The sequence below is a fragment of the Lissotriton helveticus genome, chromosome 4_1 (assembly GCF_964261635.1).
Source record: "Lissotriton helveticus chromosome 4_1, aLisHel1.1, whole genome shotgun sequence".
Lineage (NCBI taxonomy): Eukaryota > Metazoa > Chordata > Amphibia > Caudata > Salamandridae > Lissotriton > Lissotriton helveticus.
The window spans coordinates 38343223-38366179 of NC_136063.1; the positions used below are offsets into that span (position 1 = coordinate 38343223).

The 22957-nt window shown below is 47.8% G+C and overlaps 1 protein-coding gene across 1 annotated transcript in view; it reads left to right on the forward strand.

Moving 5' to 3' along the window:
- Positions 1-22957, forward strand: part of LOC144828313 (verrucotoxin subunit beta-like) — a 78556-nt gene that overhangs the window by 20369 nt on the left and 35230 nt on the right. The window contains exon 2 of the mRNA XM_078686401.1: positions 4526-4643. Within this exon, the coding sequence (XP_078542527.1) occupies positions 4544-4643 (100 nt within the window). The 5' untranslated portion in view covers positions 4526-4543. The remainder of the gene's footprint in view (positions 1-4525; positions 4644-22957) is intronic.

Consider the following 22957-nt stretch of genomic DNA (forward strand, 5'->3'; position numbering starts at 1 on the left):
GATTGTGGATCAGGAGGCTCTCCATTGACTGACAGTAATGAGTGATTGTGGATCAGGAGGGTCTCCATTGACTGACAGTAACGAGTGATTGCGGATCAGGAGGGTCTCCACTGACTGACAGTAATGAGTGATTGTGGATTAAGAGGCTCTCCATTGACTGACAGTAACGAGTGATTGCGGATCAGGAGGCTCTCCATTGACTGACAGTAACGAGTGATTGCGGATCAGGAGGCTCTCCATTGACTGACAGTAACGAGTGATTGCGGATCAGGAGGCTCTTCGCTGACTGACAGTAATGAGTGATTGTGGATCAGGAGGGTCTCCACTGACTGACTGTAACGAGTGATTGTGGATCAGGAGGCTCTCCACTGACTGACAGTAACGAGTGATTGTGGATCAGGAGGCTCTCCACTGACAGTAATGAGTGATTGCGGATTAAGAGGCTCTCCACTGACTGACAGTAATGAGTGATTGCGGATCAGGAGGGTCTCCACTGACTGACACTAACGAGTGATTGTGGATCAGGAGGCTCTCCACTGACTGACAGTAACGAGTGATTGTGGATCAGGAGGCTCTCCATTGACTGACAGTAACGAGTGATTGTGGATCAGGAGGGTCTCCATTGACTGACAGTAATGAGTGATTGTGGATCAGGAGGCTCTCCATTGACTGACAGTAATGAGTGATTGCGGATTAAGAGGCTCTCCACTGACTGACAGTAATGAGTGATTGTGGATCAGGAGGGTCTCCATTGACTGACAGTAACGAGTGATTGTGGATCAGGAGGCTCTCCACTGACTGACAGTAATGAGTGATTGCGGATTAAGAGGCTCTCCACTGACTGACAGTAATGAGTGATTGTGGATCAGGAGGGTCTCCATTGACTGACAGTAATGAGTGATTGTGGATCAGGAGGCTCTCCACTGACTGACAGTAATGAGTGATTGTGGATTAAGAGGCTCTCCACTGACTGACAGTAATGAGTGATTGTGGATCAGGAGGGTCTCCACTGACTGACAGTAATGAGTGATTGTGGATCAGGAGGGTCTCCACTGACTGACAGTAATGAGTGATTGTGGATTAAGAGGCTCTCCACTGACTGACAGTAATGAGTGATTGTGGATCAGGAGGGTCTCCACTGACTGACAGTAATGAGTGATCGTGGATCAGGAGGGTCTCCACTGACTGACAGTAACGAGTGATTGTGGATCAGGAGGCTCTCCATTGACTGACACTAACGAGTGATTGTGGATCAGGAGGGTCTCCATTGACTGACAGTAATGAGTGATTGTGGATCAGGAGGCTCTCCATTGACTGACAGTAACGAGTGATTGTGCATCAGGAGGGTCTCCATTGACTGACAGTAATGAGTGATCGTGGATCAGGAGGGTCTCCACTGACTCTCACACTGGCAGTAATGAGGACTACAGTCCCTGCAATGCAGTAGATCGTATGGATTTGGGCGATCCTTTGGAGGACCCGATGGCAGGATTCTTCAGATCCTGAGCATTGATTTACCTGCAGTTTGCAGGGGACTTGTGTTACTAGTCCAGGGGAGTCTGAGGTTGTTTTTGGCTCTTGCAGGAATCCCCCTGTTTTTGGGGAACCAACCTTTAGCCTAGGACGAGCCTCAATCGAGCAGTTCCAGGAGTGTTGCCACAGGTACAGAGTCTCCCTCTTTTGGTTCTTGCAAAATCATGTTGTCATCATCTCGGGACTCTTCTTTGTCTTCTTCGATGCAAGTTGGATCAGAACTCGGGTTCTGGTGTCAGGGGTGGCCCTTAAATCCTAGAAATAGGGGGGATTGGTTTGCGGGTTCCAATGGCCAATGGGCTACTAGCCCTAGCGGCTAACCCCCCCTGAATTGGCCACATGCAGGAGTGTAGGTTACCTTTTTTACCCAGAACCCACTATTTCTACCACCTTTTAAAATACGACGTTTTCCTTGGCTTTACAGGCTAGACAGCCCACCCTAGAGGTGTGGCTAGCCTTCTGGGGGTGTGCACCTCCTGCATACCCAAATTCCTGCCTGTCAAAGAGCAAATGTGCCTGTGGGGAGGCAGCTCTCATGCATATCAGAGGCAGTGAATGCTTTGAAGCTTACTGCCTTGAAGTGACACTTCGTTAGCCACCCTGAGAGGGAGGAGATGGGACCTCCTTCCTGGCCAGGCCTTTGTTTCTGATTCCTGAGAGTGTTCACACTGCCTGACAAGAGGTACGAATCCTGTCTTGGCAGCAGCAAGCATGGGCTGTCAGCCAGTGAACAGTAAAGCTGGGGCAACCAGGTGGGCAACCTCTAAGGTAGCCACCTGGGAGCAAGCCTCATCACTCCTTGTATGACATTTGTGTCAGGGGCGAGTAGGCACGCTGTTTGATGCCAAATATGGAATATTTAGGCAGTACCATAATGGAGTTGGCTACCTAGAGTTTTCCCGGGTGCCAGCCAATGTTATCCTATGTACGACTAACACTTATAGTGTTCTTTAATGGTTAAGGACACTATATGGTAATATAAGTATGTACTTGTATGTCCTCCTACCTGATATAATGCACCCTGCCTCTTGGGCTGAGGAGGCCTTCCTTAGGGGTGACTGACATATATTGAAGATATATTAATATTAAAGATAGTGTTAATATTAAAGATAGTGTTTTGGAGGTGCCACCCACACATGGTGAGGGAAAAGTTGTGTTTGAGCAGTTTCGCTGTTCCTGCAGTCTGAAATGGCAGGCCTGCCATCAGTAGTTAACTTGGGTCACTCCAATGCCCTGATACTATATACTAGGGACTTTTAAAATCCTTGCCAATTGGGATTTCCAATTCACATTTAACAATTTTATGGAGAGAGCACTGGCACTGGGGCCGGTTAGCAGGCTCCAGTGTACTGTCAGTCGACAACCAGCACCTAGTAGTCCAACTGGGGGAAAACATCCATGGGAAACCACAGATTGGCCTGTTTTCTTACATGCCTATAGTAACCCTTTCCATTAAGGACTGCTATAAGTGATCAGGGGACCCTAGGATAACATGGGCTGGTACCTGGGCACCCCGAGGTTGCCAGCTCCACTCTGGCTTCACTGAAATATGTCTTGTTTGGTAATAAATAGCTTGCCTCATTACCCCTGATATGATTTTAATGCCAGGTTTAAGGTGGCATGCACACAGGTGGCTACCTTAGACATTGCTCACCTAGTTGTCAGAGCCATTCCTGTGCTCTGGCTGGCAGCCTTCAGCTTCTGCTGCCAAGACAGGAATCTGGCCTCCTTCTAGGAGGTGCGAACGCTCCCAGGAGTCAGATACAAATGCCAGGAATTAGAAGGAGGTAACACCTCTCTCCCTAACAGGATGGCTAGTGAAGTGGCACATCAAGGCAATGAGATTCAAAGCATTCACTGACTCTGATATGTATATAGGCTCCCTCACAGAGGATGAAACAACCCTCCCCTGGGCACATTTGCTCCCGGGAAAGCCAGATATATAGGTAGTCGGGAGGTGTACACCCCGAAGGCTAGCCACACCCATAGGGTGGGATACCTGGCCTGTACAGTGAAGGAAGGTTTCTGGCACTTTTAAAAGTGAGTTCTGGGTAGAAAAGGTGAACCCCCACCCCCTCACCTTGGAGGTGTTCACCTCCGGGATAGATTAGTTGCTGGGGTCATAGCCCATTGGTTCTTGTACCCACACACCTAATGCCCCTAAATCTAAGATTTAAGGAGCACCATATCCTTAATTCTGATTTGAATGTCAACGGAGGACAAAGAAGAGACCAGAGTCTGCTACAACATTATCTGCGCAAAAACAAAGGCATGATACCCTGCACCTATGGCAACTATCATGAGACTGCATGTCTGCGACTCATCCTGGACCATGGGTCTGGTCCCCCAGACAGAGAGAGCCCAGGTCAGAATCCGCACCAGTGTCATTCAGCAAAAGTTAGAGGCCAACAGTGCAAAAGGATGACTTTCTAACAGAATCAAAGGACCATTCTTGGGGACTTGTGAGAGAATTACATAGTCAAGCCTATCTAGCATTACTGCATAATGCTCCACTTTCCTACATTAAAATTCAGCAGTATTGAAATGCACTGATTATTTTTTCTTCTAAAATCCATAACTCCAGTTATATGTATCGGAATTTTGTGTGTAAATTATTTTAAAAAGCTGCTTCATGTTTATAAATTGGTGTCGGGTTTCCTTTGAGTCTTGTCAATTTATTTATTCTCCATGTTGGTACTCTGAAATGCGTAACGCATGTTGCTTTAGTAAAGCCTGACTGCTCTTTGCCACAATACCAGGACTGAGCTAAGGATTTATTATTGTGAATTCAGGGACCATCCTTGGGGTATTGTGAGAGTATGACATAGCGCAGCCTAATCAGCCTCACTGCATAATACTCCACTTCCCTACAAAATTGATTTTAGAATTGTGTAAATCAGCATGACCACCAGGCAAAACCAGATTGTAGGTTTGAATATGTGCAATAAAGGGAGATTAGATGAATCCACGTGTGTGTTTTTATGTATTCTAGCCTGATCTCTGATGAACGATGGCAGCTGAAGCTTCTTCCGTGATTAAATTAGCCGCACTTGGCCGGCCCCTTCAGCTTGGGATGCTGTACGACTGCCGCAGTGATGCCATGATCCCAGGTAAAGGAAAGTGCGACACCATTAGGGTTTAAGTAAATGAGGTTCAAGCCTTTGGGGGGTGGGGAAGAGAGAGAGAGAGAGAGAGAGTCATTCTTTATCTTTCCCTTTGTCTGTCTCACTCTTTAGTCCCCACTCTTTCTTTGCTCAGTGTTCCATGTTCGCCAAACAAAATATAAAGACATAAATCAACAGAATGAAATTGATGTCTTACTTAGGCTAACACTAGTCATTTATTTACATGTTTTCATGGTGACTCTGACATGGTTTGACAGGCTCAAAATAACGGTGTTTGAGTTGGGAGAATATCTTGAAAGCAGACCCCCCCCTTACCTTAGGGTACCGCAAAGCTGATTTACAAGTGCACCCATTACTGTCACCGAGGAATAGCTTGATATTCGCTGCTGCAGATATAAACTTCTGTGGAATATAAAAATGGGTCCTTCTATTTCGGTGAAATTTTAAATTGTATTTGCCTTGGTGTTTAACCCCCACATTAGATGATAAAAACAATATATCTTGCCTATGTATACTCCATGTTTTAAATTCATGGATTTCAAATCAAAAATATTCCACTAAGTGACACCACAGAAGGTGACATCAATCGTTCGCTAATCTGGTGACATCACAGGAAGCACTGGGAGGAGTCACTTGCCACTGTGGTTCCTACTTAGAGTCCAGCTTAGCTTAGCGGATCAAGCAACAGCTTCCAAGATCTACAGGTTCCAGAACTCAAAGGAGCTCTCAGGAGAGGGAGGGAAAGAAGGCCTTATGAATATAAATATTTAAAAAGATTTAATACACTGAAAAGTGGTTTGTACAGGCACCTCATCTTCATGACTCACAAAATGTCATACCCTTCACCCGAGAATTTAGCATTTATTTTTGGGCTGATCTGGCCTACTAGCCTGTAGATATCTGTAAACCCTTGTTCCAGAAACCATTCAAAGATCAAAACAAAAAATGAATCTAATCCTAATGGATGCTAGACTTTTTTTCTCCTGTCATCCAATTCAGATTTGCAAATCCATACCAAGGTGCGCGGACCGGAACAGAGACATTTTAAGGCATGGTCAAAGTGCTTAGCGTGTGAACGGTAGAAATCAATTCCAAAAATAGATAAAATGAATAAAACAAAACTTGTCTGGACTTGACTTGTCTCTTACTAAGGATTTCTTTTTAACCAGTAACTTGTCTCTTACTAAGGATTTCTTTTTAACCAATAACAAGTGCTATGGCAGCAGGCAGCCACGAAAAGTAGGCTGCTTACTTGAATTGAAAAAGAAAGATGTTCATCACGTGTGATGTATCGGTTACACGCGCTTGTTTCCAAATATAATGCAGTGCAAGTCGAAACACTTTGTTTACGTGCTCCGTGAAAGACGTTTTCATGGAGACCAGTGTGTTTCAAAATGGCCACCACGCAACGTGTTGCCTAACCGCATAGCGACCATGACGTGCCGTAACACTGTGACCAGACAACACAGACAGATGATGACTGGAATCCTGTGTCAGAGTTCTCACCCATGTCTGTTGTCTCGTTCCACAGGTATTCGCTTTTGAAGTTGAGAATGCTTGCTTGTGCGCTCCTCACTCGTTATAACGAATACAAAGACAAAAAATAAAATAACTAAACAGTAGAAATTCACCAAATCCACTCGGGAAGTCCCCTTTGAAATGGGGTTTTGGCGCGTGGCTCCAGGTAAATGTAGATTATTTCCTTGAAGGCAAAGAATGCCTTTAAAAGGCTTCAACAGGGGTTTAGGAACAGCTGGCCGCCTTCCTCGAGACGAATGGATCCCTCGACCCCTCACAGTCTGGCTTCCGAGCGAACCACAGCACCGAGACCGCCCTCATCGCTGCCACCGATGACATCCGAACCCTGATGGACAACGGAGAAACAGCGGCCCTCATCCTCTTGGACCCCTCCGCGGCTTTCGACACTGTCTGCCACCGCACCCTAGTACAGCGCCTCGGCAACATCGGAATCCAGGAGAAGGCACTGGAATGGATCACCTCCTTCCTCAACGGAAGAACACAGAGAGTCCGCCTACCACCGTACAAGTCAGAGGCCACCGAAGTCATCTGCGGCGTCCCTCAAGGATCCTCGCTGAGCCCCACCCTCTTCAACGTCTACATGAGCCCCCTCGCGGCCATCGCACGCCAACACAACCTCAACATAATCTCCTACGCCGACGACACCCAGCTGATCCTCTCCCTGACCAACGACCCCGCCGCCGCCAGAGCCAACCTGCACGAAGTGATAAGAGATGTAGCCGAATGGATGACGACCAGCCGCCTGAAACTGAACTCAGACAAGACGGAGGTCCTCATCCTGGGCTCCTCGCCCTCCGCCTGGGACGACTCCTGGTGGCCCCCCGCCCTGGGCACCGCACCCAAACCGACGGACCACGCACGCAACCTGGGCTTCATCCTGGACTCCTCCCTCTCCATGACCAGACAAGTCAACGCCGTCTCCTCGTCATGCTTCAACATCCTACGCATGCTACGGAAGATCTTCTGGTGGATCCCCACCGACACCAGGAAGACTGTCACCCAGGCCCTCGTCACTAGCCGACTGGACTACGGCAACGCCCTCTACGCCGGAACCACCGCCAAACTCCAGAAGAGACTCCAGCGGATCCAGAACGCCTCAGCCAGACTCATCCTCGACATCCCACGAAACAGCCACATCTCCGGACATCTGAGAGACCTGCACTGGCTCCCCGTCAACAAAAGAATCACCTTCCGTCTCCTCACCCACGCGCACAAAGCCCTACACGACCAAGGTCCGAGCTACCTCAACAACCGAATCAACTTCTACACTCCCAAGCGCCACCTCAGATCAACCAGCCACGCCCTTGCCGCCGTCCCCCGCATCCGAAGAGCGACAACGGGAGGAAGGTCCTTCTCCTACCTGGCCGCCAAGACCTGGAACTCACTCCCGACCGACCTGCGCCTGACCCAAGACCACCTCTCCTTCAGGAAGAAGCTCAAGACCTGGCTGTTCGAGCAGTAACGGCACCCCCCCCCCCCCCCCCCCACCTAGCGCCTTGAGACCCTACGGGTGAGTAGTGCGCTCTATAAATGACTTGATTGATTGATTGATTGATTGGCCTCTCCTGTGCTGCTGAAAATGTTGGCAGGTGTTCCTTTCCTCAGCTCGTCGCTACTTGTAAAAAAGTTTAACGAGCCAAGTGGTTTAAAAGTATTTATTCCAGAAAAGAGCAGCACAGCAACAGGGCACAACTGGCCAGCAATGAGGAGCAGTGCAACTGATTCAATTGCTTGGAACCAGCCACAATGTTCCAGGTGGAATTGGAACTCACATTGTAAGATGCACAGAACAGAGGGGAAAGGATAAAATAACAAACTTTGAAAATGCAAAAACAACAAAACCTTCCTCCACAAAAACAATCTTTTGAGACATTTTCCTCTGAAAAATCTAGGAGAAATAAAGAGATTTCTCCTTGTTGTGCCTCTGTTGGGAAGGGGTCCAATTTTGACACAATCCCAGGTTTACTACTCGTAGGCGTAGCATGGTTGGGTGTGTGGGTACACACACTCTCCACTCATGTACTGCCTTCCCGGCTCAGACTATGGCATGGCAGTAACTTGTGCTGCCTTTTGTTACTCTTGACTTAACACGCCACGCAGGGACACGCAGTGTGGGCTTTGCGTGACTTTGGTAAATCTAAATTAAGTCCTTGCGATGCCTTGTGTCACCATGTGTGACACAATGGCAATGCAAGGGCTTTATAATTATGTCCTTTACTGTGCAGTAAAGGTTGCATTTTGGGGTTCATCTGTGATTGGATTGTCCTTTTAAGGCTGTGGCCAGGTGGTGCGATCACAGCTTACTGCTTTCTGACTCTGTCACTCACAGCGCAGTGCATCAAACAAAGCACCCATCAGCACAGTGTACCCGAATGGCTCTGACAGTCTAACTACGTCTAACAGAGATTTTGGGTAGAAGGATTGTTCAGACTACTAGTCTTTCTGCTCATGTGTCATAAATGGGCCACGATGTTGGCTGGCCAAAGAAAGAGAGTTGTCAAGGATGCAAACAAAATCATTGATGGCATAAATGAACTAAAAGTGGATAATAACCGCAGAGTTGTGCAGAGCAGGGTCCCCCAAATTATGTTTGGTCCAGGGCCACCAAAATCCTTAAGATGTCCCAGGACCGGAATCTCTGATTGGCCGGCTGAAATTTGAGAACAATGTTTCAATTGCTCTTACGGGATAGGACTGGATGCCCACATCCTGAAAAATAAAAACTAAAGGTTTCATTTAGGGCATAATGTGCTGCCCTGATTCCCCTCTACCCCCAGGCCTACGTGTGAGGCAAAGTCATCACCCTGCAAATTAAAATAATATTAGTTGTTCTAGTATTAATCTGTATCTTGTCATTTTAGCTAGATTTCACATAGTGTTTGCTGGCAGTGGGAGACCCTCCACAAGGCAGACCAATAGTCTCAGGTTCAGGATCACTCCAGAAGCCCCTATCACAATTTTATTATCATTTTCTGAAACCAAATGTTCAAAAGAATGAAACATGTACCAGAAAACCTACTACTAAGTTTGGACATGGAAAGTCTGTATACAAGCCTACCCCAAGAGGTTACTTTGGAAGTTATCGGATACATAAAGTGCAAAAAAAGAACTTTAGAATGACTTGCATGCAATCCCTCGTGACCAAACTTTAGTCAAGAAAGCAAGGCAAACTTATAAATGTGTAATTAAGCTGAGAATGGATGATCTGAGACGTCACGCTTGGGAAGATCTTGAAAGAGCTAGTGCTCTCAGGGATTCTGAAAGTTTCTTAGAGGTTATCAATCGCCCCCTTTTCACTAACGAGGTGAAGAGCATGGAGTTAACAGTACTAGGGGAAGCCTGGGAACTTCATTTTACAATTTTTTTTAACCCAAACTGTGTCTCTCCTGATGAACAAAGGGATAGACTAGTAATTAATTTAAATGCAGCATATCATCTTAGCTCCTCCCTGACTGTTAGTAAGGTTGAAGACGCTCTAACAAAGGGTATTTCCTCAAAAGCACCAGGCCCGGATGGGTTGCCCCTGGACTTATTTAAAAGCAACCGCAAACTATGGGCTCCATTATTGGTTAATGTTTTTAAAGCTGTAATAGTGAAACAGATCCCCTCATCATGGAAAGAGGTTGTAGTGGTGGTGATCTACAAAAAGGTAATAGAAACGTTCCAGCATGCAACAGGCCCATATCCCTAATTGATGCCATGCGTAAAGTCTTGGGGAGGGTAATTCTAGCACGCTTGGAAACTTGGGCTAATGACTCTGGTCTCATATCCAACACTCAATGTGGCTTCAGAAGGGGCATGGGAACAAACAAACAGTGCTTCAACCTGTCCCTGAGTAAGTACATAAAGGCAAGAAGGGGGTCATTCTACCTTGCCTTCATGGACTTATCCAGTGCATTTGATATAGTGAACAGGGGGAATTTATGGAATTTAATGGAAAAAATGGGCTGTGAGGAGCCCCTATATCCCTGTTGTGGAGGTTGCATGCCTCTACTACTGCTTCTATCCGTTATGGTCCCGGGGGTGAGAAGACCAGGTCAATTGTTTTAATGGAGGGGGTTTGTCAAGGGTGCATCTTGGCCCCTTTTTTAGATTTCGCCTGGCGTCCGCTGCGCAGCAGCGTTCGCGCAGGCGAAAACTTTTGAGAAGAGTATGGTGCCTTTGTCACGCCTCTCACTTCCATTGGCTAGCTCCATAAATGGAGGCTAGCCATTGGAAGTGAGATCTGTCTGTCATGGTCCGAGGCGATTCGTGGGCATTCCGGCGATGTTTTTCTCATCCTGCCCCTTTTAGCACGTCATGCGGCGGTGGGCGGATGTTTTTTTTTTTTTTTGGGACGCCATGTTTTGATCATTTGCCGCCGGAAGATGTCCAGGTGAGTGCTGTTTTATTTTTCTTGCCTTTTTGTGCCCGTTCCCGCCCCCTCTCCCGCTGTCAGTTTGCCCCCCCCCGCTGTCCGTTTGCCTGTTCCCGCCCCCCCCGCTGTCCGTTTGCCCCCCCCGCTGTCCGTTTGCCTGTTCCCGCCCCCCCTCCCGCTGTCCGTGTGCCGCCCGCGCTATACTGCAACCTCCCACGCCACTGCCCCCCGGCCACCGTCCCTGCGAACCACGGAGACATGTTTTGGATGCTACACGTTGTGCGATTTTCTTTTCATGTAGGTGTATGCTTTTAGGATTCATCACCACCACTTCGCTCAAGGGTTTGTTTGCTTTGTTCATGCTTTGTTAGCGCGGGACTCGGTTCAGGGACACTCTGCTTTGTGCAATTAGCTTTTAATGTAGGCGTATGCTTTGCCCCCCCTCCCGCTGTCCGTTTGCCCCCCCCCTGTCCCCTCTCCCGCGCTGTCCGTTTGCCCGTTCCCGTCCCCCCCCCTCCCGCTGTCCGTTTGCCCCCCCGCTGTCTGTTTGCCCGTTCCCGCCCCCCCTCCCGCTGTCCGTGTGCCGCCCGCGCTATGCTGCAACCTCCCACGCCACTGCCCCCCGGCCACCATCCCTGCGAACCACGGAGACATGTTTTCGATGCTACACTTTGTGTGATTTTCTTTTCATGTAGATGTATGCTTTTAGGATTCACCGCCACCACTTCGCTCAAGGGTTTGTTTGTGTGCTTTGTTTGTGTGCTTTGTTCATGCTTTGTTAGCGCGGTACTCGGTTCAGCGACACTCTGCTTTGTGCCATTTGCTTTTAATGTAGGCGTATGCTTTTTGGGACCTTCCGCCGTGCATTCATGAAATCGAACACTCCCTAAAGTGTTACCTCAGGCTGAGCTCTTTCCACGGCACACAAATCACCTGCTCCAATCCAATCCAAATAATTTCATTTCGGTTCCACAAAGGAATCATAAAAGTATACATCAATAAAAGATACAATTTATGACAAAACACCATGATACATTTTTACATATTTCATATTTTCCAATACGTTAAGATCTCGTCATGAAAACTGAATCAAATTTATCAATAAACCAACATAAAAACATTTTATAAACATTTCCCACCCACATTCTATTTCAGTATCGGTTTCTAATGATAAGAGCTGATCTAATGAAACTAAGTACAGCGTAAAAAATGTTTGGGGTTGACAAAGATAATATTCATAACCCTCTTTCAATAAATGTTCCTTTTTCATAAAAAAAAAAAAAAATCACCTGCTCAAATTAGGCACTGCCCCAATGAAAAATCTTCTATTGAACCTTTTTCTAAAATGGCATCTTCCATGGAACATCACACTCCCTTCTGCTATATTTATAACCCTGAAGTGTGCGAGTGTCTGTCACAAGTATTTTCATCCTCCTCTAGGCCAGATTATTTCTCTAGGCAGAGAGCACTGAGAGCTGGTGGGGGTGGCATGGTCTTCCCAAAAGCTAAAGCATGTGTATCAAATACATATTTTATTATGTTGTCTCCCGGTGTAAGCTTTGTGAAGTTCTACCCAAACACTCCTCAGTTACCACAGCTAGCAAGACATTACATGTGTTTTTGGAAATACATCATTTTCTTGTATAACCGGTAACACATTCTCATAAGCTAATGCATGCAACCAATTTGCACTAACGTGCCTACTTGTCAATTTTACTTACTCCACCTGAATTTTCGTCGTCTTTATTACACTCATGCTTTACCACAGCTAGCCAGACATTACATGTGTTGTTTTTTTGGCAATACACTAAACCTTTTTGTTGCATTCTGATTTAAACATGCTCATCTGACGGGTTTTGTTTTTTAAATTCAGAATTATAATAACTTTTCTTTATTAAGTCTGCGGGCTAAGCTTTTGATGTTTGCATTTGATTCTGGTGTGCTGTTGATAGTGAAAGGGCACTTTGTCACCTAAAATACACTTTTGTGATAGCGCATACAGGACATCTTGCTGTTCGCCTTGCTTTGTATTGGTAAACCTTCCAGTTTGTAGCTTTTGTCAAAATTAGTTTTTTGCTTTCTGCCCAAAACAAGATGTGTGGTAGTAATTGCTGTCTGCTGAGCTCGTCCGTAGGGTACAATAGGTCTCACATTGGGAGAGATTAAGCTAATGGCAATGTAAATGACAAAACCAACACATAAATACAAATTTTGTCATTTACAATGCCAATAGCTCTAACTTTTCCAAAGGCGAAACCATTGCATTGTAAATGCTTGTTATTTCTTTTATATACAAATGGTCTGGAGGCTTTTCTTTTGGAGCAACAACTAGACTTTCCCAGCATAGGAGGTAAATCAGTACCCCTGCTGTCATACGCAGGCGACGCTGTCCTGATGGCCGAGACGGCCAATAGCCTTCAAAAAGCCTTGAACGCCTTTACTGACTTTATGTTGGCATTAGACTTGAAAGTAAATTTTGGTAAATCTTTTATTATGGTGTGTGGTCATAAACAAACGAAAACAAGGACCTTTGTGGTGAAGGACAAGATAATAGACAAGGTGCCCAATTTTGCTTATTTAGGGAATGTTTTTAACCCCTTCGACGCTCATGACGAGCTGGGCTCGTCATGGCGTAGCCTCCTCGCACGCTCATGACGAGCCCAGCTCGTCACGTAAAGTGCGCTTTTTAAAAACCCAGCGTACGGGCGGAATTCCGCCCGCACGCATGCGGTTAATAACAAATTAAATTAGGAGCAACTGATTGTGGCCAGAGTCCAACACACTAGCCGAACAGTGGAGGGATTGTTCCGCTTTGCTTGTAAGCTAGGATATAAGCCACTAGCAGAGATGATAACCCTATACAAATCTAAATAATTATCAGTAGCCACTTTCGGGGCAGGAGTATGGGGACATCACAAAAGCATTACTAACAACGAAGGCCTGACTCACTGGACAAATAACTTTAATCCTCGGACACTAAAGGGATCCGTACTTATGTACTCATTCTCCCACAATGATACGGACCACTACCGCTCGTTCAAATGTCCAATTTATCGCAATGTCACTATACTTCAGCATAAAAGTTCCCACCAAAAGATAAACAAGTGAAAAAATGGTAAGAGAAACTGTGGAAAAAATGTGAAAATGGAAAGAAAGCACCTCACTGTAGCAACACCAAAGGGGATCTGGCTGGTTGGTACTCACTAGCACACCCACTTATCATCATCATCGGTTGCCTTCTTGCCACAGAATGAAAATGTGTTCCAACTTAAATTGTCTCAAAAGGGAAGAAAGAAACCGTGAAAGAAAATGGACTAGATGTCACAGAGCGCTCTCGGGTGACAAGAGCGATAGTGCAACAAAGAATTCCTGTCCGTCTGCTTCTGGCGGACAAAGGTGAATAACCTGTCATCCCTTTCTGTTATATCCACATTGAGGTAAACAGCAGAGGTGTGATTAAATGACCACGTAAACCTCAGACATCCATCTGCCTGGTTCAACCATGACAAAAACATCACTAACAAGTCCTCTGTGCCTGTCCAGATACACAGAACATAGTCAATGTACCTCCTCCAAAGAGAAATATTCTTTTTGATGGATCATATTGCTTTCGAACTGGCCTACATAAATGCAGGCCAGGCTTGGCGCAAATGTGAACCCCCATTGACGTGCCAGACACCTGGAGGTACAGCTGATTTTTGTACTCCAAAAAAATCCTGGTAAGTGCCAGTTCAATGCACTGCAAAATGAAGGACTGGGGAGTGTCATAGAACCATTCCAGCTCCACTTTTTTCTTTTGCACCCACCACCAGAGTCTTGATGACATCTTGAAGCTCAGGAGTGGGGTCCCGTGACAGCGGATGGTAATTAGTACGCTCTCCCAGGAGTCTGAGAACTTCTGCTTCATAATCATTGGTGTTAAGGACAACCACTGCCCGACCCTTATCAGCTTGTTTTATTGTAATTTATTTATCATATTGAATGGTTTTCACAACCAGCCAGTCACTTCTGCTCATATTATGAGTATGGAACTGATTTTGTTTTTGTTTCAAGTCCTCGATATCTTTGAGGACCCACTGTTCAAAAACAGCCACCTCCGGACCTACCGATGTACCTGGAGGGCAAAACCCTGATGGTCAATGGAGGTTCATGTTGAAAACAGATTGAGATTCTCTCTTTGTCCAAAAAGAATTTATGGACCCTGTTTTTTCCTCATCATTTCGAAAATGTCACTGCGGCATTTAAAGGTGTCGTGCTTCGGAGTGGGAACACATCCCAGGCCCTTATTCAATACTGCCCTTTCCTCTGGGGACACTCAATAGTCAGACAGATTAACAACAATGTCATCTTCAGGGATTAAAGTGTTCTCACCTCCAAGGGGTACATTATTTGGAGCCTCCATTACATTGGTGTTCTGCCTCTGCTCCGAGTGATGCAGGGAGAGAATGTCTGCCATGTTGGTTGAAAATTGGCCCTTCCTCTGCCTCTGCCCCTCTGACCTGCAACACCTCCTCCCCTGTTGCCCCTCTGAGTCTGGCCTAAAAAAGACCTCAACAGGGCACCTAGGTGTTTCTTGGTTCTATTTTGTGGTGTAAATCTCACTCTGCTCTGGTTTGATGTAGAAGCCTGTTTGTCACCTTCCTCCTCCTCGCTACTGGTATTGTCAAACGTCCAGTTGGCTGGAGTTCTTCTTATCTGTCTACGTCCACCCCTCTGGTGACTTTGATACTTTGCCTGTTCTGAACTAGATTGGTAATTTTTCCCCGTGCTTCTTTTTTTGTAAATGAGTTTTGTACGGCGGCTCACCTGTGAGAGCAATGTTTTAAAGTAAATGTTTTCGACAAATTATCGTGCCAGTAGTAAAGAAAACATTTTTTACCCTTTTTCTCTTGAAAATTAAAACTCTGAATAGATAGTCTGGCTGGGCATTCGAGCAGCCTGCTCTTTTTTTCTACAGCTTGTGCTAACAAATTAGTGGCATGGACAGGAATTGTCTTGCTCTTTCCGAAAAAAAAGATTGCACTTATACTCTCATGTCCCTCTCTTTTACCTGATGCCCCGCTAACCAGTGTGATGTCCGCAAGGGAATAGTGGGACAAGTTATCGAACACAAAAGCGCCAGATTCGTATAGCTTTACATGGGGCTTTAATGACTGAATACATCTGAGCTGTAACAGCGCCTCCCAGTTTGTTGGTAAGAATAGAGCCTGAGATCTTTTTAGAGGACAAACAATTCCGAGTGGACTGGAGCTACATAGCTAATAAGTGTACTCTGGATTGGTTTATTTTAATTGTAAACACTGGAAAGAGATTGAGTGAGGAATTGGGCACCCGGTCATCTTAATATGGTGCCCTTATTGACCAGTGATATATCTGTAGTAAGGTGAAAGGTTGACAACTGACTACGCACGTAGCGTGATGACGGCGACGCCAAGCTCCATGTTTAAATTGTGAATGACCACGTCTTCTGCTTTCGTGAGAACGGAGCCTTGGGACACCCACTTATCCAGGTAGCGATAAGGCAGAGGAGCACTTGTTGGATGCGGCCGAGTGAGCGAGACATGACTATATGGCACAATACCTACTGTACTCGCGCTTTAAATACATGCCGAGGCGGGAGCTTTGTTAACGATATTTGAATGATTGCTTTGTCCCACATCTCTGAAACCATAATATGGAATACCTTTATGAGATTTGGCTGTTTGAAAGTCATGCCCTGATTAGCATTACCTGCAGACCAAGTATTATCTAAGTGAAGCAAAGTGGTAGCAACTAAATATGTTAGCGCTTTGGACATAATAATTATGGTCTAAGTTGAACCATTTTTAATGGAGGACACTCACAGCAGTGAATAAAGCTCAAATTAGCCAGTGAGTAGGTTCTCATTTTTAATGTTGGGAACTGCTATTTCATTTCCTTTCCCACGTGGACCAGCACAGCACTTTTGTGACTTTTGCACTTACAGTGCCTAATCTATTTTCTTTCACTGTTTCTTTCTTCACTTTTGAGACAATTTAAGTTGGAACAAATTTCCGTTCTGTGGCAAGAAGGCAATCTATGATCATCAGTGGGTGTGCTAGCGAGTACCAACTAGCCAGACCCCATTTGGTGTTGCTGCCGTGATGTGCTTTCTTTCCATTTTCACATTTTTTCCCCACAATTTCTCTTACATTTTTAAACTTGTATATCTTTTGGTGGGAACTTTTATGCTGCAGTATAGTGACATTGGGATAAATTGGACATTTGGACACTAGAACGAGCGGTAGTGGTCCTTATCATTGTGGGAGACGGGGTACAAAAGTATGGATCCCCTTTGTGTCCGAGGATTAAAGTTATATGTCCAGTGAGTCAGGCCTTCATTGTTGGTAATGTGTTGAGTGGGGGGGGCTTGACCCTTTTTTCCCCCTGTGCTTCTTTTTGTGTTAATGACATCACAAAAGCAACCAGCTGCAAATCCTGGAAAAAAATGTTTTAAAAAGATTATTAATGATCCCGGTTAGTTCCTCCAATTTTTTTAGTCACCTAGAAGTGGAGTTGGACTTTGTAAGGGATAGAATAAATATTGCACCGTTGATCCTCTGGGAAAAGTGTGGACATCAGAGGACTTATCATTTTCAAGGAGTGTTCTTGGATACTGCATGTCCCTCAAAGGATCTTGCTATTCCCGGGCTCCAATATGTCAAAGAAAATCGTTACAAGATCGGGTTAGGGCATTATTATGATAATCCCGACTGTATTCAACCTAATATGAAATTGAGGATAAAAAATGCCTATTATGCTGAATTAAGTAGGTCTAGTCAGGATTGCGAAACACGCAACTGTGTAGATGGACGCCAAAACCATCCACAATTTTATCTGTCCTTTACTCTCCAAGTTCATTTAAGTTTCCTTATGACCAGATTTCGACTCTGCACATTGCACTTTCTTGTGGCTTTCCCCAAACAGGTGAGTTGGTGTGAGAGACTAACTCCCTGTCCGTGCATCAATTTAGCCCAACAAAGCACGATGCACTTTGTCTTGTTCTGAAATCTCTACACAGATCTAGAGACATGTTTTATAAAACCCGTTTTGCGTGATATTAGACCCTGTTCCTATCAGGAGGGTTTTAATTTCTTACGTTCTTTATCTACTGCTGCTATCTGCATTGCCATGCTTAACTCTACTTGAACTGCCTTATCAATTAGGAAACGGTATGATTCGTAATATGAAATTAAGCTTTTTTTTTTCTCAATATTTTTATTGTTTTTATTTACAAAATGATTTTATAGCATTATCTATTTAAAATTCATGTGTGGAACACTAATATGATGAATTAATTTTATTAATTATGACATTTTTGCAGGGGGACTTAGAATGATGCTGGAGGATGTTATATGCGTTGAAATCTTTAAAGCTTGATCATGTATTTTGTGACAGTCTTTTTGTATAGGTTTTCTTTTAAGAACTATACAATGTATACATGTAAACTTGTATGATTCTTAAGAATCGAATACAGTTAGGTTGACTGACTTGTCTGACTGACTAAGCCAAAGCCCTAGTTTGCATTACAAAACATTTTTACTTTTTCACAGTTAGCATTTTCTCGATTTCATTTGATGGCTCATATTTGCATATGATAATCAAGCAATTAATCACTACATTTATAAAGCGCGCTACATGCCCGTGAGGGTCTCAAGGCGCTGGGGGGGGAGGGGGTGCCGCTACTGGTTGAAGAGCCAGGTCTTGAGGTGTCTTCTGAAGGCCAGCAGGTCCTGAGTCTGTCGTAGGCTGGTGGGGAGAGCGTTCCAGGTCTTGGCTGCGAGTTAGGAGAAGGATCTGCCGCCTGCGGTGGTTTTACGGAAGCGAGGAACTGTGGCAAGGGCGAGGTTGGCTGAGCGGAGGTTTCGGGTGGGGGTGTGGAAGCTGAGACGGTTGTTGAGGTATGTAGGTCCGGTGTTGTGTAGGGCTTTGTGTGCGTGGATGAGGAGTTTAAAGGTGATCCTCTTGTTGACGGGGAGCCAGTGCAGGCCTTTCAGGTGGGGTGTGATGTGGCTGCGTAGGGGGACGTATAGGATCAGTCGTGCCGAGGCGTTCTGGATTCGTTGAAGTCGTCTCAGGAGCTTCGTTGTTGTTCCTTTGTAGAGGGCGTTCCCGTAGTCGAGCCTGCTGGTGATGAGGGCCTGGGTGACTGTTTTTCTCGTGTCGGGGGGATCCATTTGAAGATCCTGTGGCGCATGCGGAGGGTGTTGAAGCAGGACGTGGAGGCGGTGTTGACTTGCCTGGTCATGTAGAGGTTGGAGTCGAGGATGACCACCAGGTTGCGTGCTTGGTCTGTGGGTTCCGGGGCTGTGCCTTGCGATGTGGGCCACCAAGAGTCGTCCCAGGCTGATGGGGTGGGTCCGAGAATGAGAGTGTTAACTCTTTCCATCTTGTCTGAGTTCAGCTTCAGTCTGGTGTCCTTCATCCAGTCGGCTACGGCCTTCATTCCTCTGTGGAGGTTGGCTTTGGCGGTGTGCGGGTCTTCAGTGAGGGATATGATCAGCTGGGTGTCGTCGGCGTAGATGATGTTGAGGTTATGTTGTCGAGCGACGTGGGTGAGCGGTGCCATGTAGATATTGAACAGCGTCGGGCTGAGGGAGGATCCCTGCGGGACGCCGCAGATGATCTCGATGGATTTCGAGCGGAAGGGTGGGAGGCGGACGCTCGGGGTTCTGCCGGAGAGGAAGGATGTGGTCCAGGCGAGGGCCTTCTCTTGAATTCCTGCGTCATGGAGGCGTGCTGATAGTGTGCGGTGGCAGACTGTGCCAAAGGCTGCTGATAGGTACAGGAGGATGAGGGCGGCTGTTTCTCCTTTGTCCATCAGGATCCTGATGTCGTCAGTGGCGGCGATGAGGGTGGTCTCGGTGCTGTGGTTGCTGCGAAAACCGGATTGGGAGGGGTCCAGCATGTGGGTGTCTTCGAGGTATCTGGTTAGCTGTTTGACAATCTTCTCTGTCACTTTTTCCGGGAACGGGAGCAGGGAGATGGGCCGGAAGTTCTTGAGGTCCTTGGGGTCCGCCTTGGGCTTCTTCAGAAGGGCGTTGATCTCTGCGTGCTTCCAGCTTTCCGGGAAAGTTGATGTCTCTTAGGAACTGTTGATTGTTTTTCGGAGGTGGGCGTGATGGCTGTGCTGGCTTTGTTGAAGACGTGCTGGGGGCAGGGATCAGATGGGGTTCCGGAGTGGATGGAGTTCATGATTTTGATGGTGTCTTTGTCGCTGACGTTGGACCAGGCGGTCAGGTGGCTGGTGCGGGTGGTGGTCGCACGGGTGGTGGGTGCGGGGGTGTCGGAGTTGAAGCGGTCGTGGATGTCGGCGATCTTGCGGTGAAAGAAGGCGGCCAGGGAGTCGCACAGGTCTTGTGATGGTGGGATGTCGTTGGTGTTGGAGCTGGGGTGGAGAGTTCTTTCACGATGCTGATGAGCTCTTTGGTGTTGTGTGCGTTGTTGTCTAAGCGGTCCTCTTGGCGGTCCTGATGAGTTGGTGGTGTCTGCGGCTGGCGCTCTTGTGGGCTGTGTGGCTGCCTGGTGTTCTGTCGTGGAGCCATTTCTTCTCCAGCTTCCGGCAGGTGCGCCTGGAGATCCAGAGGTCTTCGGTGAACCAAGCAGCTTTCTTGTTGGTGTGGTTGGTTGTGGAAGTCTTGAGAGGGGCGAGGGTGTCGGCGCAGTCGTTGATCCACTGGTTGAGGTTGGTCGCGGCGGTGTCTGGGTCGGAGGGTGGTCTCAGGGCGAGGGTGGTCAGTTGGTCCTTGGTGATCTTGCCCCAAGGGTGGTCAGTTGGTCCTTGGTGATCTTGCCCCAGCAGCGGCGTGGCAGCTGTTGGGTGCGGTGGTGTGTGGTGGGTTTCCTGAAGGTGAAGTGGACGCATCTGTGGTCGGTCCAGTGGGGCTCGTGGTGTGGTTGAAGGAGACGTGGGAGGCTTTGTGAAGAAGATGGGGTCCAGCGTGTGTCCGGCGGTGTGGGTGGGTACCGTCACGAGTTGTTGGAGTCCAAGGTTGACGAGGTTGGCGATCAGGGCGGTGGAGTTGGCGTCATTGTTCTCGAGGTGGAAGTTCAGGTCCCAGAGGAGGATGTAGTCCGTGGAGGCGAGGGCGTGGGTGCTGACTAGGTCGGCGATGGTGTCGCTGAACTGTGGTCATGGTCCGGGTGGTCTGTAGACGAGTGTTCCTCTGAGGGTGGTGTTCGGGTCGGTGTGGATCTGGAAGTACATGTGCTCGGCGGTTGTGAGGGTGTCGTCGGTGTTGGTTGAGACTTTGAGGGTGTCCTTGTGGATGATGGCGATTCCCCCTCCGTTGGTGCGGTCTCTGCGGCAGATCTTGTAACCCTGTGGGATGGCTATGGCGATGTCTGGTGCTGAGGTGGCGTTCAGCCCGGTCTCCGTCAGTAAGGCGACTTCGGGAGCGGTGGAGTCTAGGAGGCCCCAGAGTTCGATGGCATGTTTGCGAGCGGAGCGAGTGTTGAGGAGGATGTAGTGGAGGTGGTGGGGTTCTCTGGTTGGTGGTTTAGTGGGCTGGATGCTGGTGAATCTGCAGTTCCGGCAGGCGAAGGGCCTCTGGGTGCGCTTCGGGGTGGCTTGGTAGCAGGGGTGGTCTCGTTCGGTGTTGAGTGTGTGGAGGGTGCTGGAGTCGTAGTGCAGTCTGGCGTTGCGGGGGGCGCAGCCTCCAGGGGTTCTGGTGCCGGGCGCGGTCCAGGCGCAGACGGGCTTGCCTTTGACGCGCCGCTGCGCGCGGCCGCCGTGCAACCTCCATAAGAGGCGAAGTGGGAGGGAGGAGCAGCTGGGAGGCGAGAGCGGGGTGGCCAATGGGCGAGGGCCGGGAAACAAGAAGGAGAAGGGGGCGGGGCGCGGGGAGCAGTGGCAGGAAGCGGGGGGCGGGCACAGATGGCAGGGGCGCAAGGAGCGCCTGAGAAGGCAATACAAAAACAAAATACAAAATGATAAATTACAAAATGAAAACACAGCAATAAAGCACAGGGGGAAAAACACAGCAGAAGAGCACAGGGGGAAACAGTCACCGGATACCGGGGGCGAGCCCTTGGCCGCTGGGGTGCAGAGGGCAGAGACTCGGGCAGATACGAGGAGCCGTGCGGCGTGGGAGGTGACCTGGGTTCAGGTCACATTTACCTTCACCGTGCGGCCTCCATAAGAGGCCAAGTGGGAAGGAGGAGCAGCTTGGAGGCGGGAGCGGGTGGCCAATGGGCGAGGGCCGGGAAACCAGAAGGAAAAGGCGGCGGGGCCGCGGGGGGGCCAATGGGCGAGGGCCGGGAAACAAGGAGAAGGGGGTGGGGCTGCGGGGAGCAGCAGCGGGAAGCGGCGGGTGGGCACAGATGTCGGGAGCGCCTGAGAAGGCAATACAAAAACAAAATACGAAATGATAAATTACAAAATGAAAACACAGCAATAAAGCACAGGGGGAAAAACACAGCAGAAGAGCACAGGGGGAAACAGTCACCGGATACCGGGGGCGAGCCCTCGGCCGTGGCGATGCAGAGGGCAGAGACTCGGGCAGATATGAGGAGCCGTGCGGCGTGGGGGGTGAACTGGGGGCACCCCCCAGTAAAAGGCTCCTTTACTGATTTATTGGTGGTTTCAAGAAAAAATAAATGAACCCTATGAAGGAATGCTGTAGCATTCTTTTCAAAAATTTTATGAGTGACTTACTTCTACTGCACCTCCGTGCGTTGCATGGTGGGTGGGTCTAAGAACAGAGGTAGTTTGTGTCTTTGTGACCTCTTGCGCCTTGTAGAGATGGCATGGTGTTAACTCTTTCCATGCTTATGACGGATTCGCTCCGTCATGAGCCTTGGTTGAGCTGTGCTCATGACGGAGCGGTTCCGTCATGGCGTGCCTGCGCGGCGCGAATTCCGCGCCTGCGCTGGACGTTCCATTGAGCGGGCGGGGCCATGACGGAACCGCTCCGTCATGAGCACAGCTCAACCGAGGCTCGTGACGGAGCGGCTCCGTCATGAGCATGCGAGCGCCACTCGGTCCCCCCTCCCCCCTAGCGCTGCGGCGGAATTGCTGCCGCAGCGAAGGGGTTAAGGAGGAGTACTTTGCGTCTTTGGGCATGTATGAGGTCACTTCCGGAGATTTGTCTGCTGGAATATGTTGAAGATGCAACTTCACTTTCAGACACAGGTTCCTAGCTGAAGTTGCTCCTACGGTTAGGGTCTTACTCGGTTCAAACCACTTTTGCGGTTTGATTGAAGGTATCCAGTCTTACTAGTCAGGTTTCATCATTTTTCATGAACCTATGCCTACAAAGTCTGTTACACCACAGAGTCAAACTTTTGCCAATATTGATCTAATCAGTGGGTTTTCAGGCTAAACGTGTGCAATCTGTTGTAAAATCATAGCACTATTGCATCCTCATTTAAATGACATGTTCTT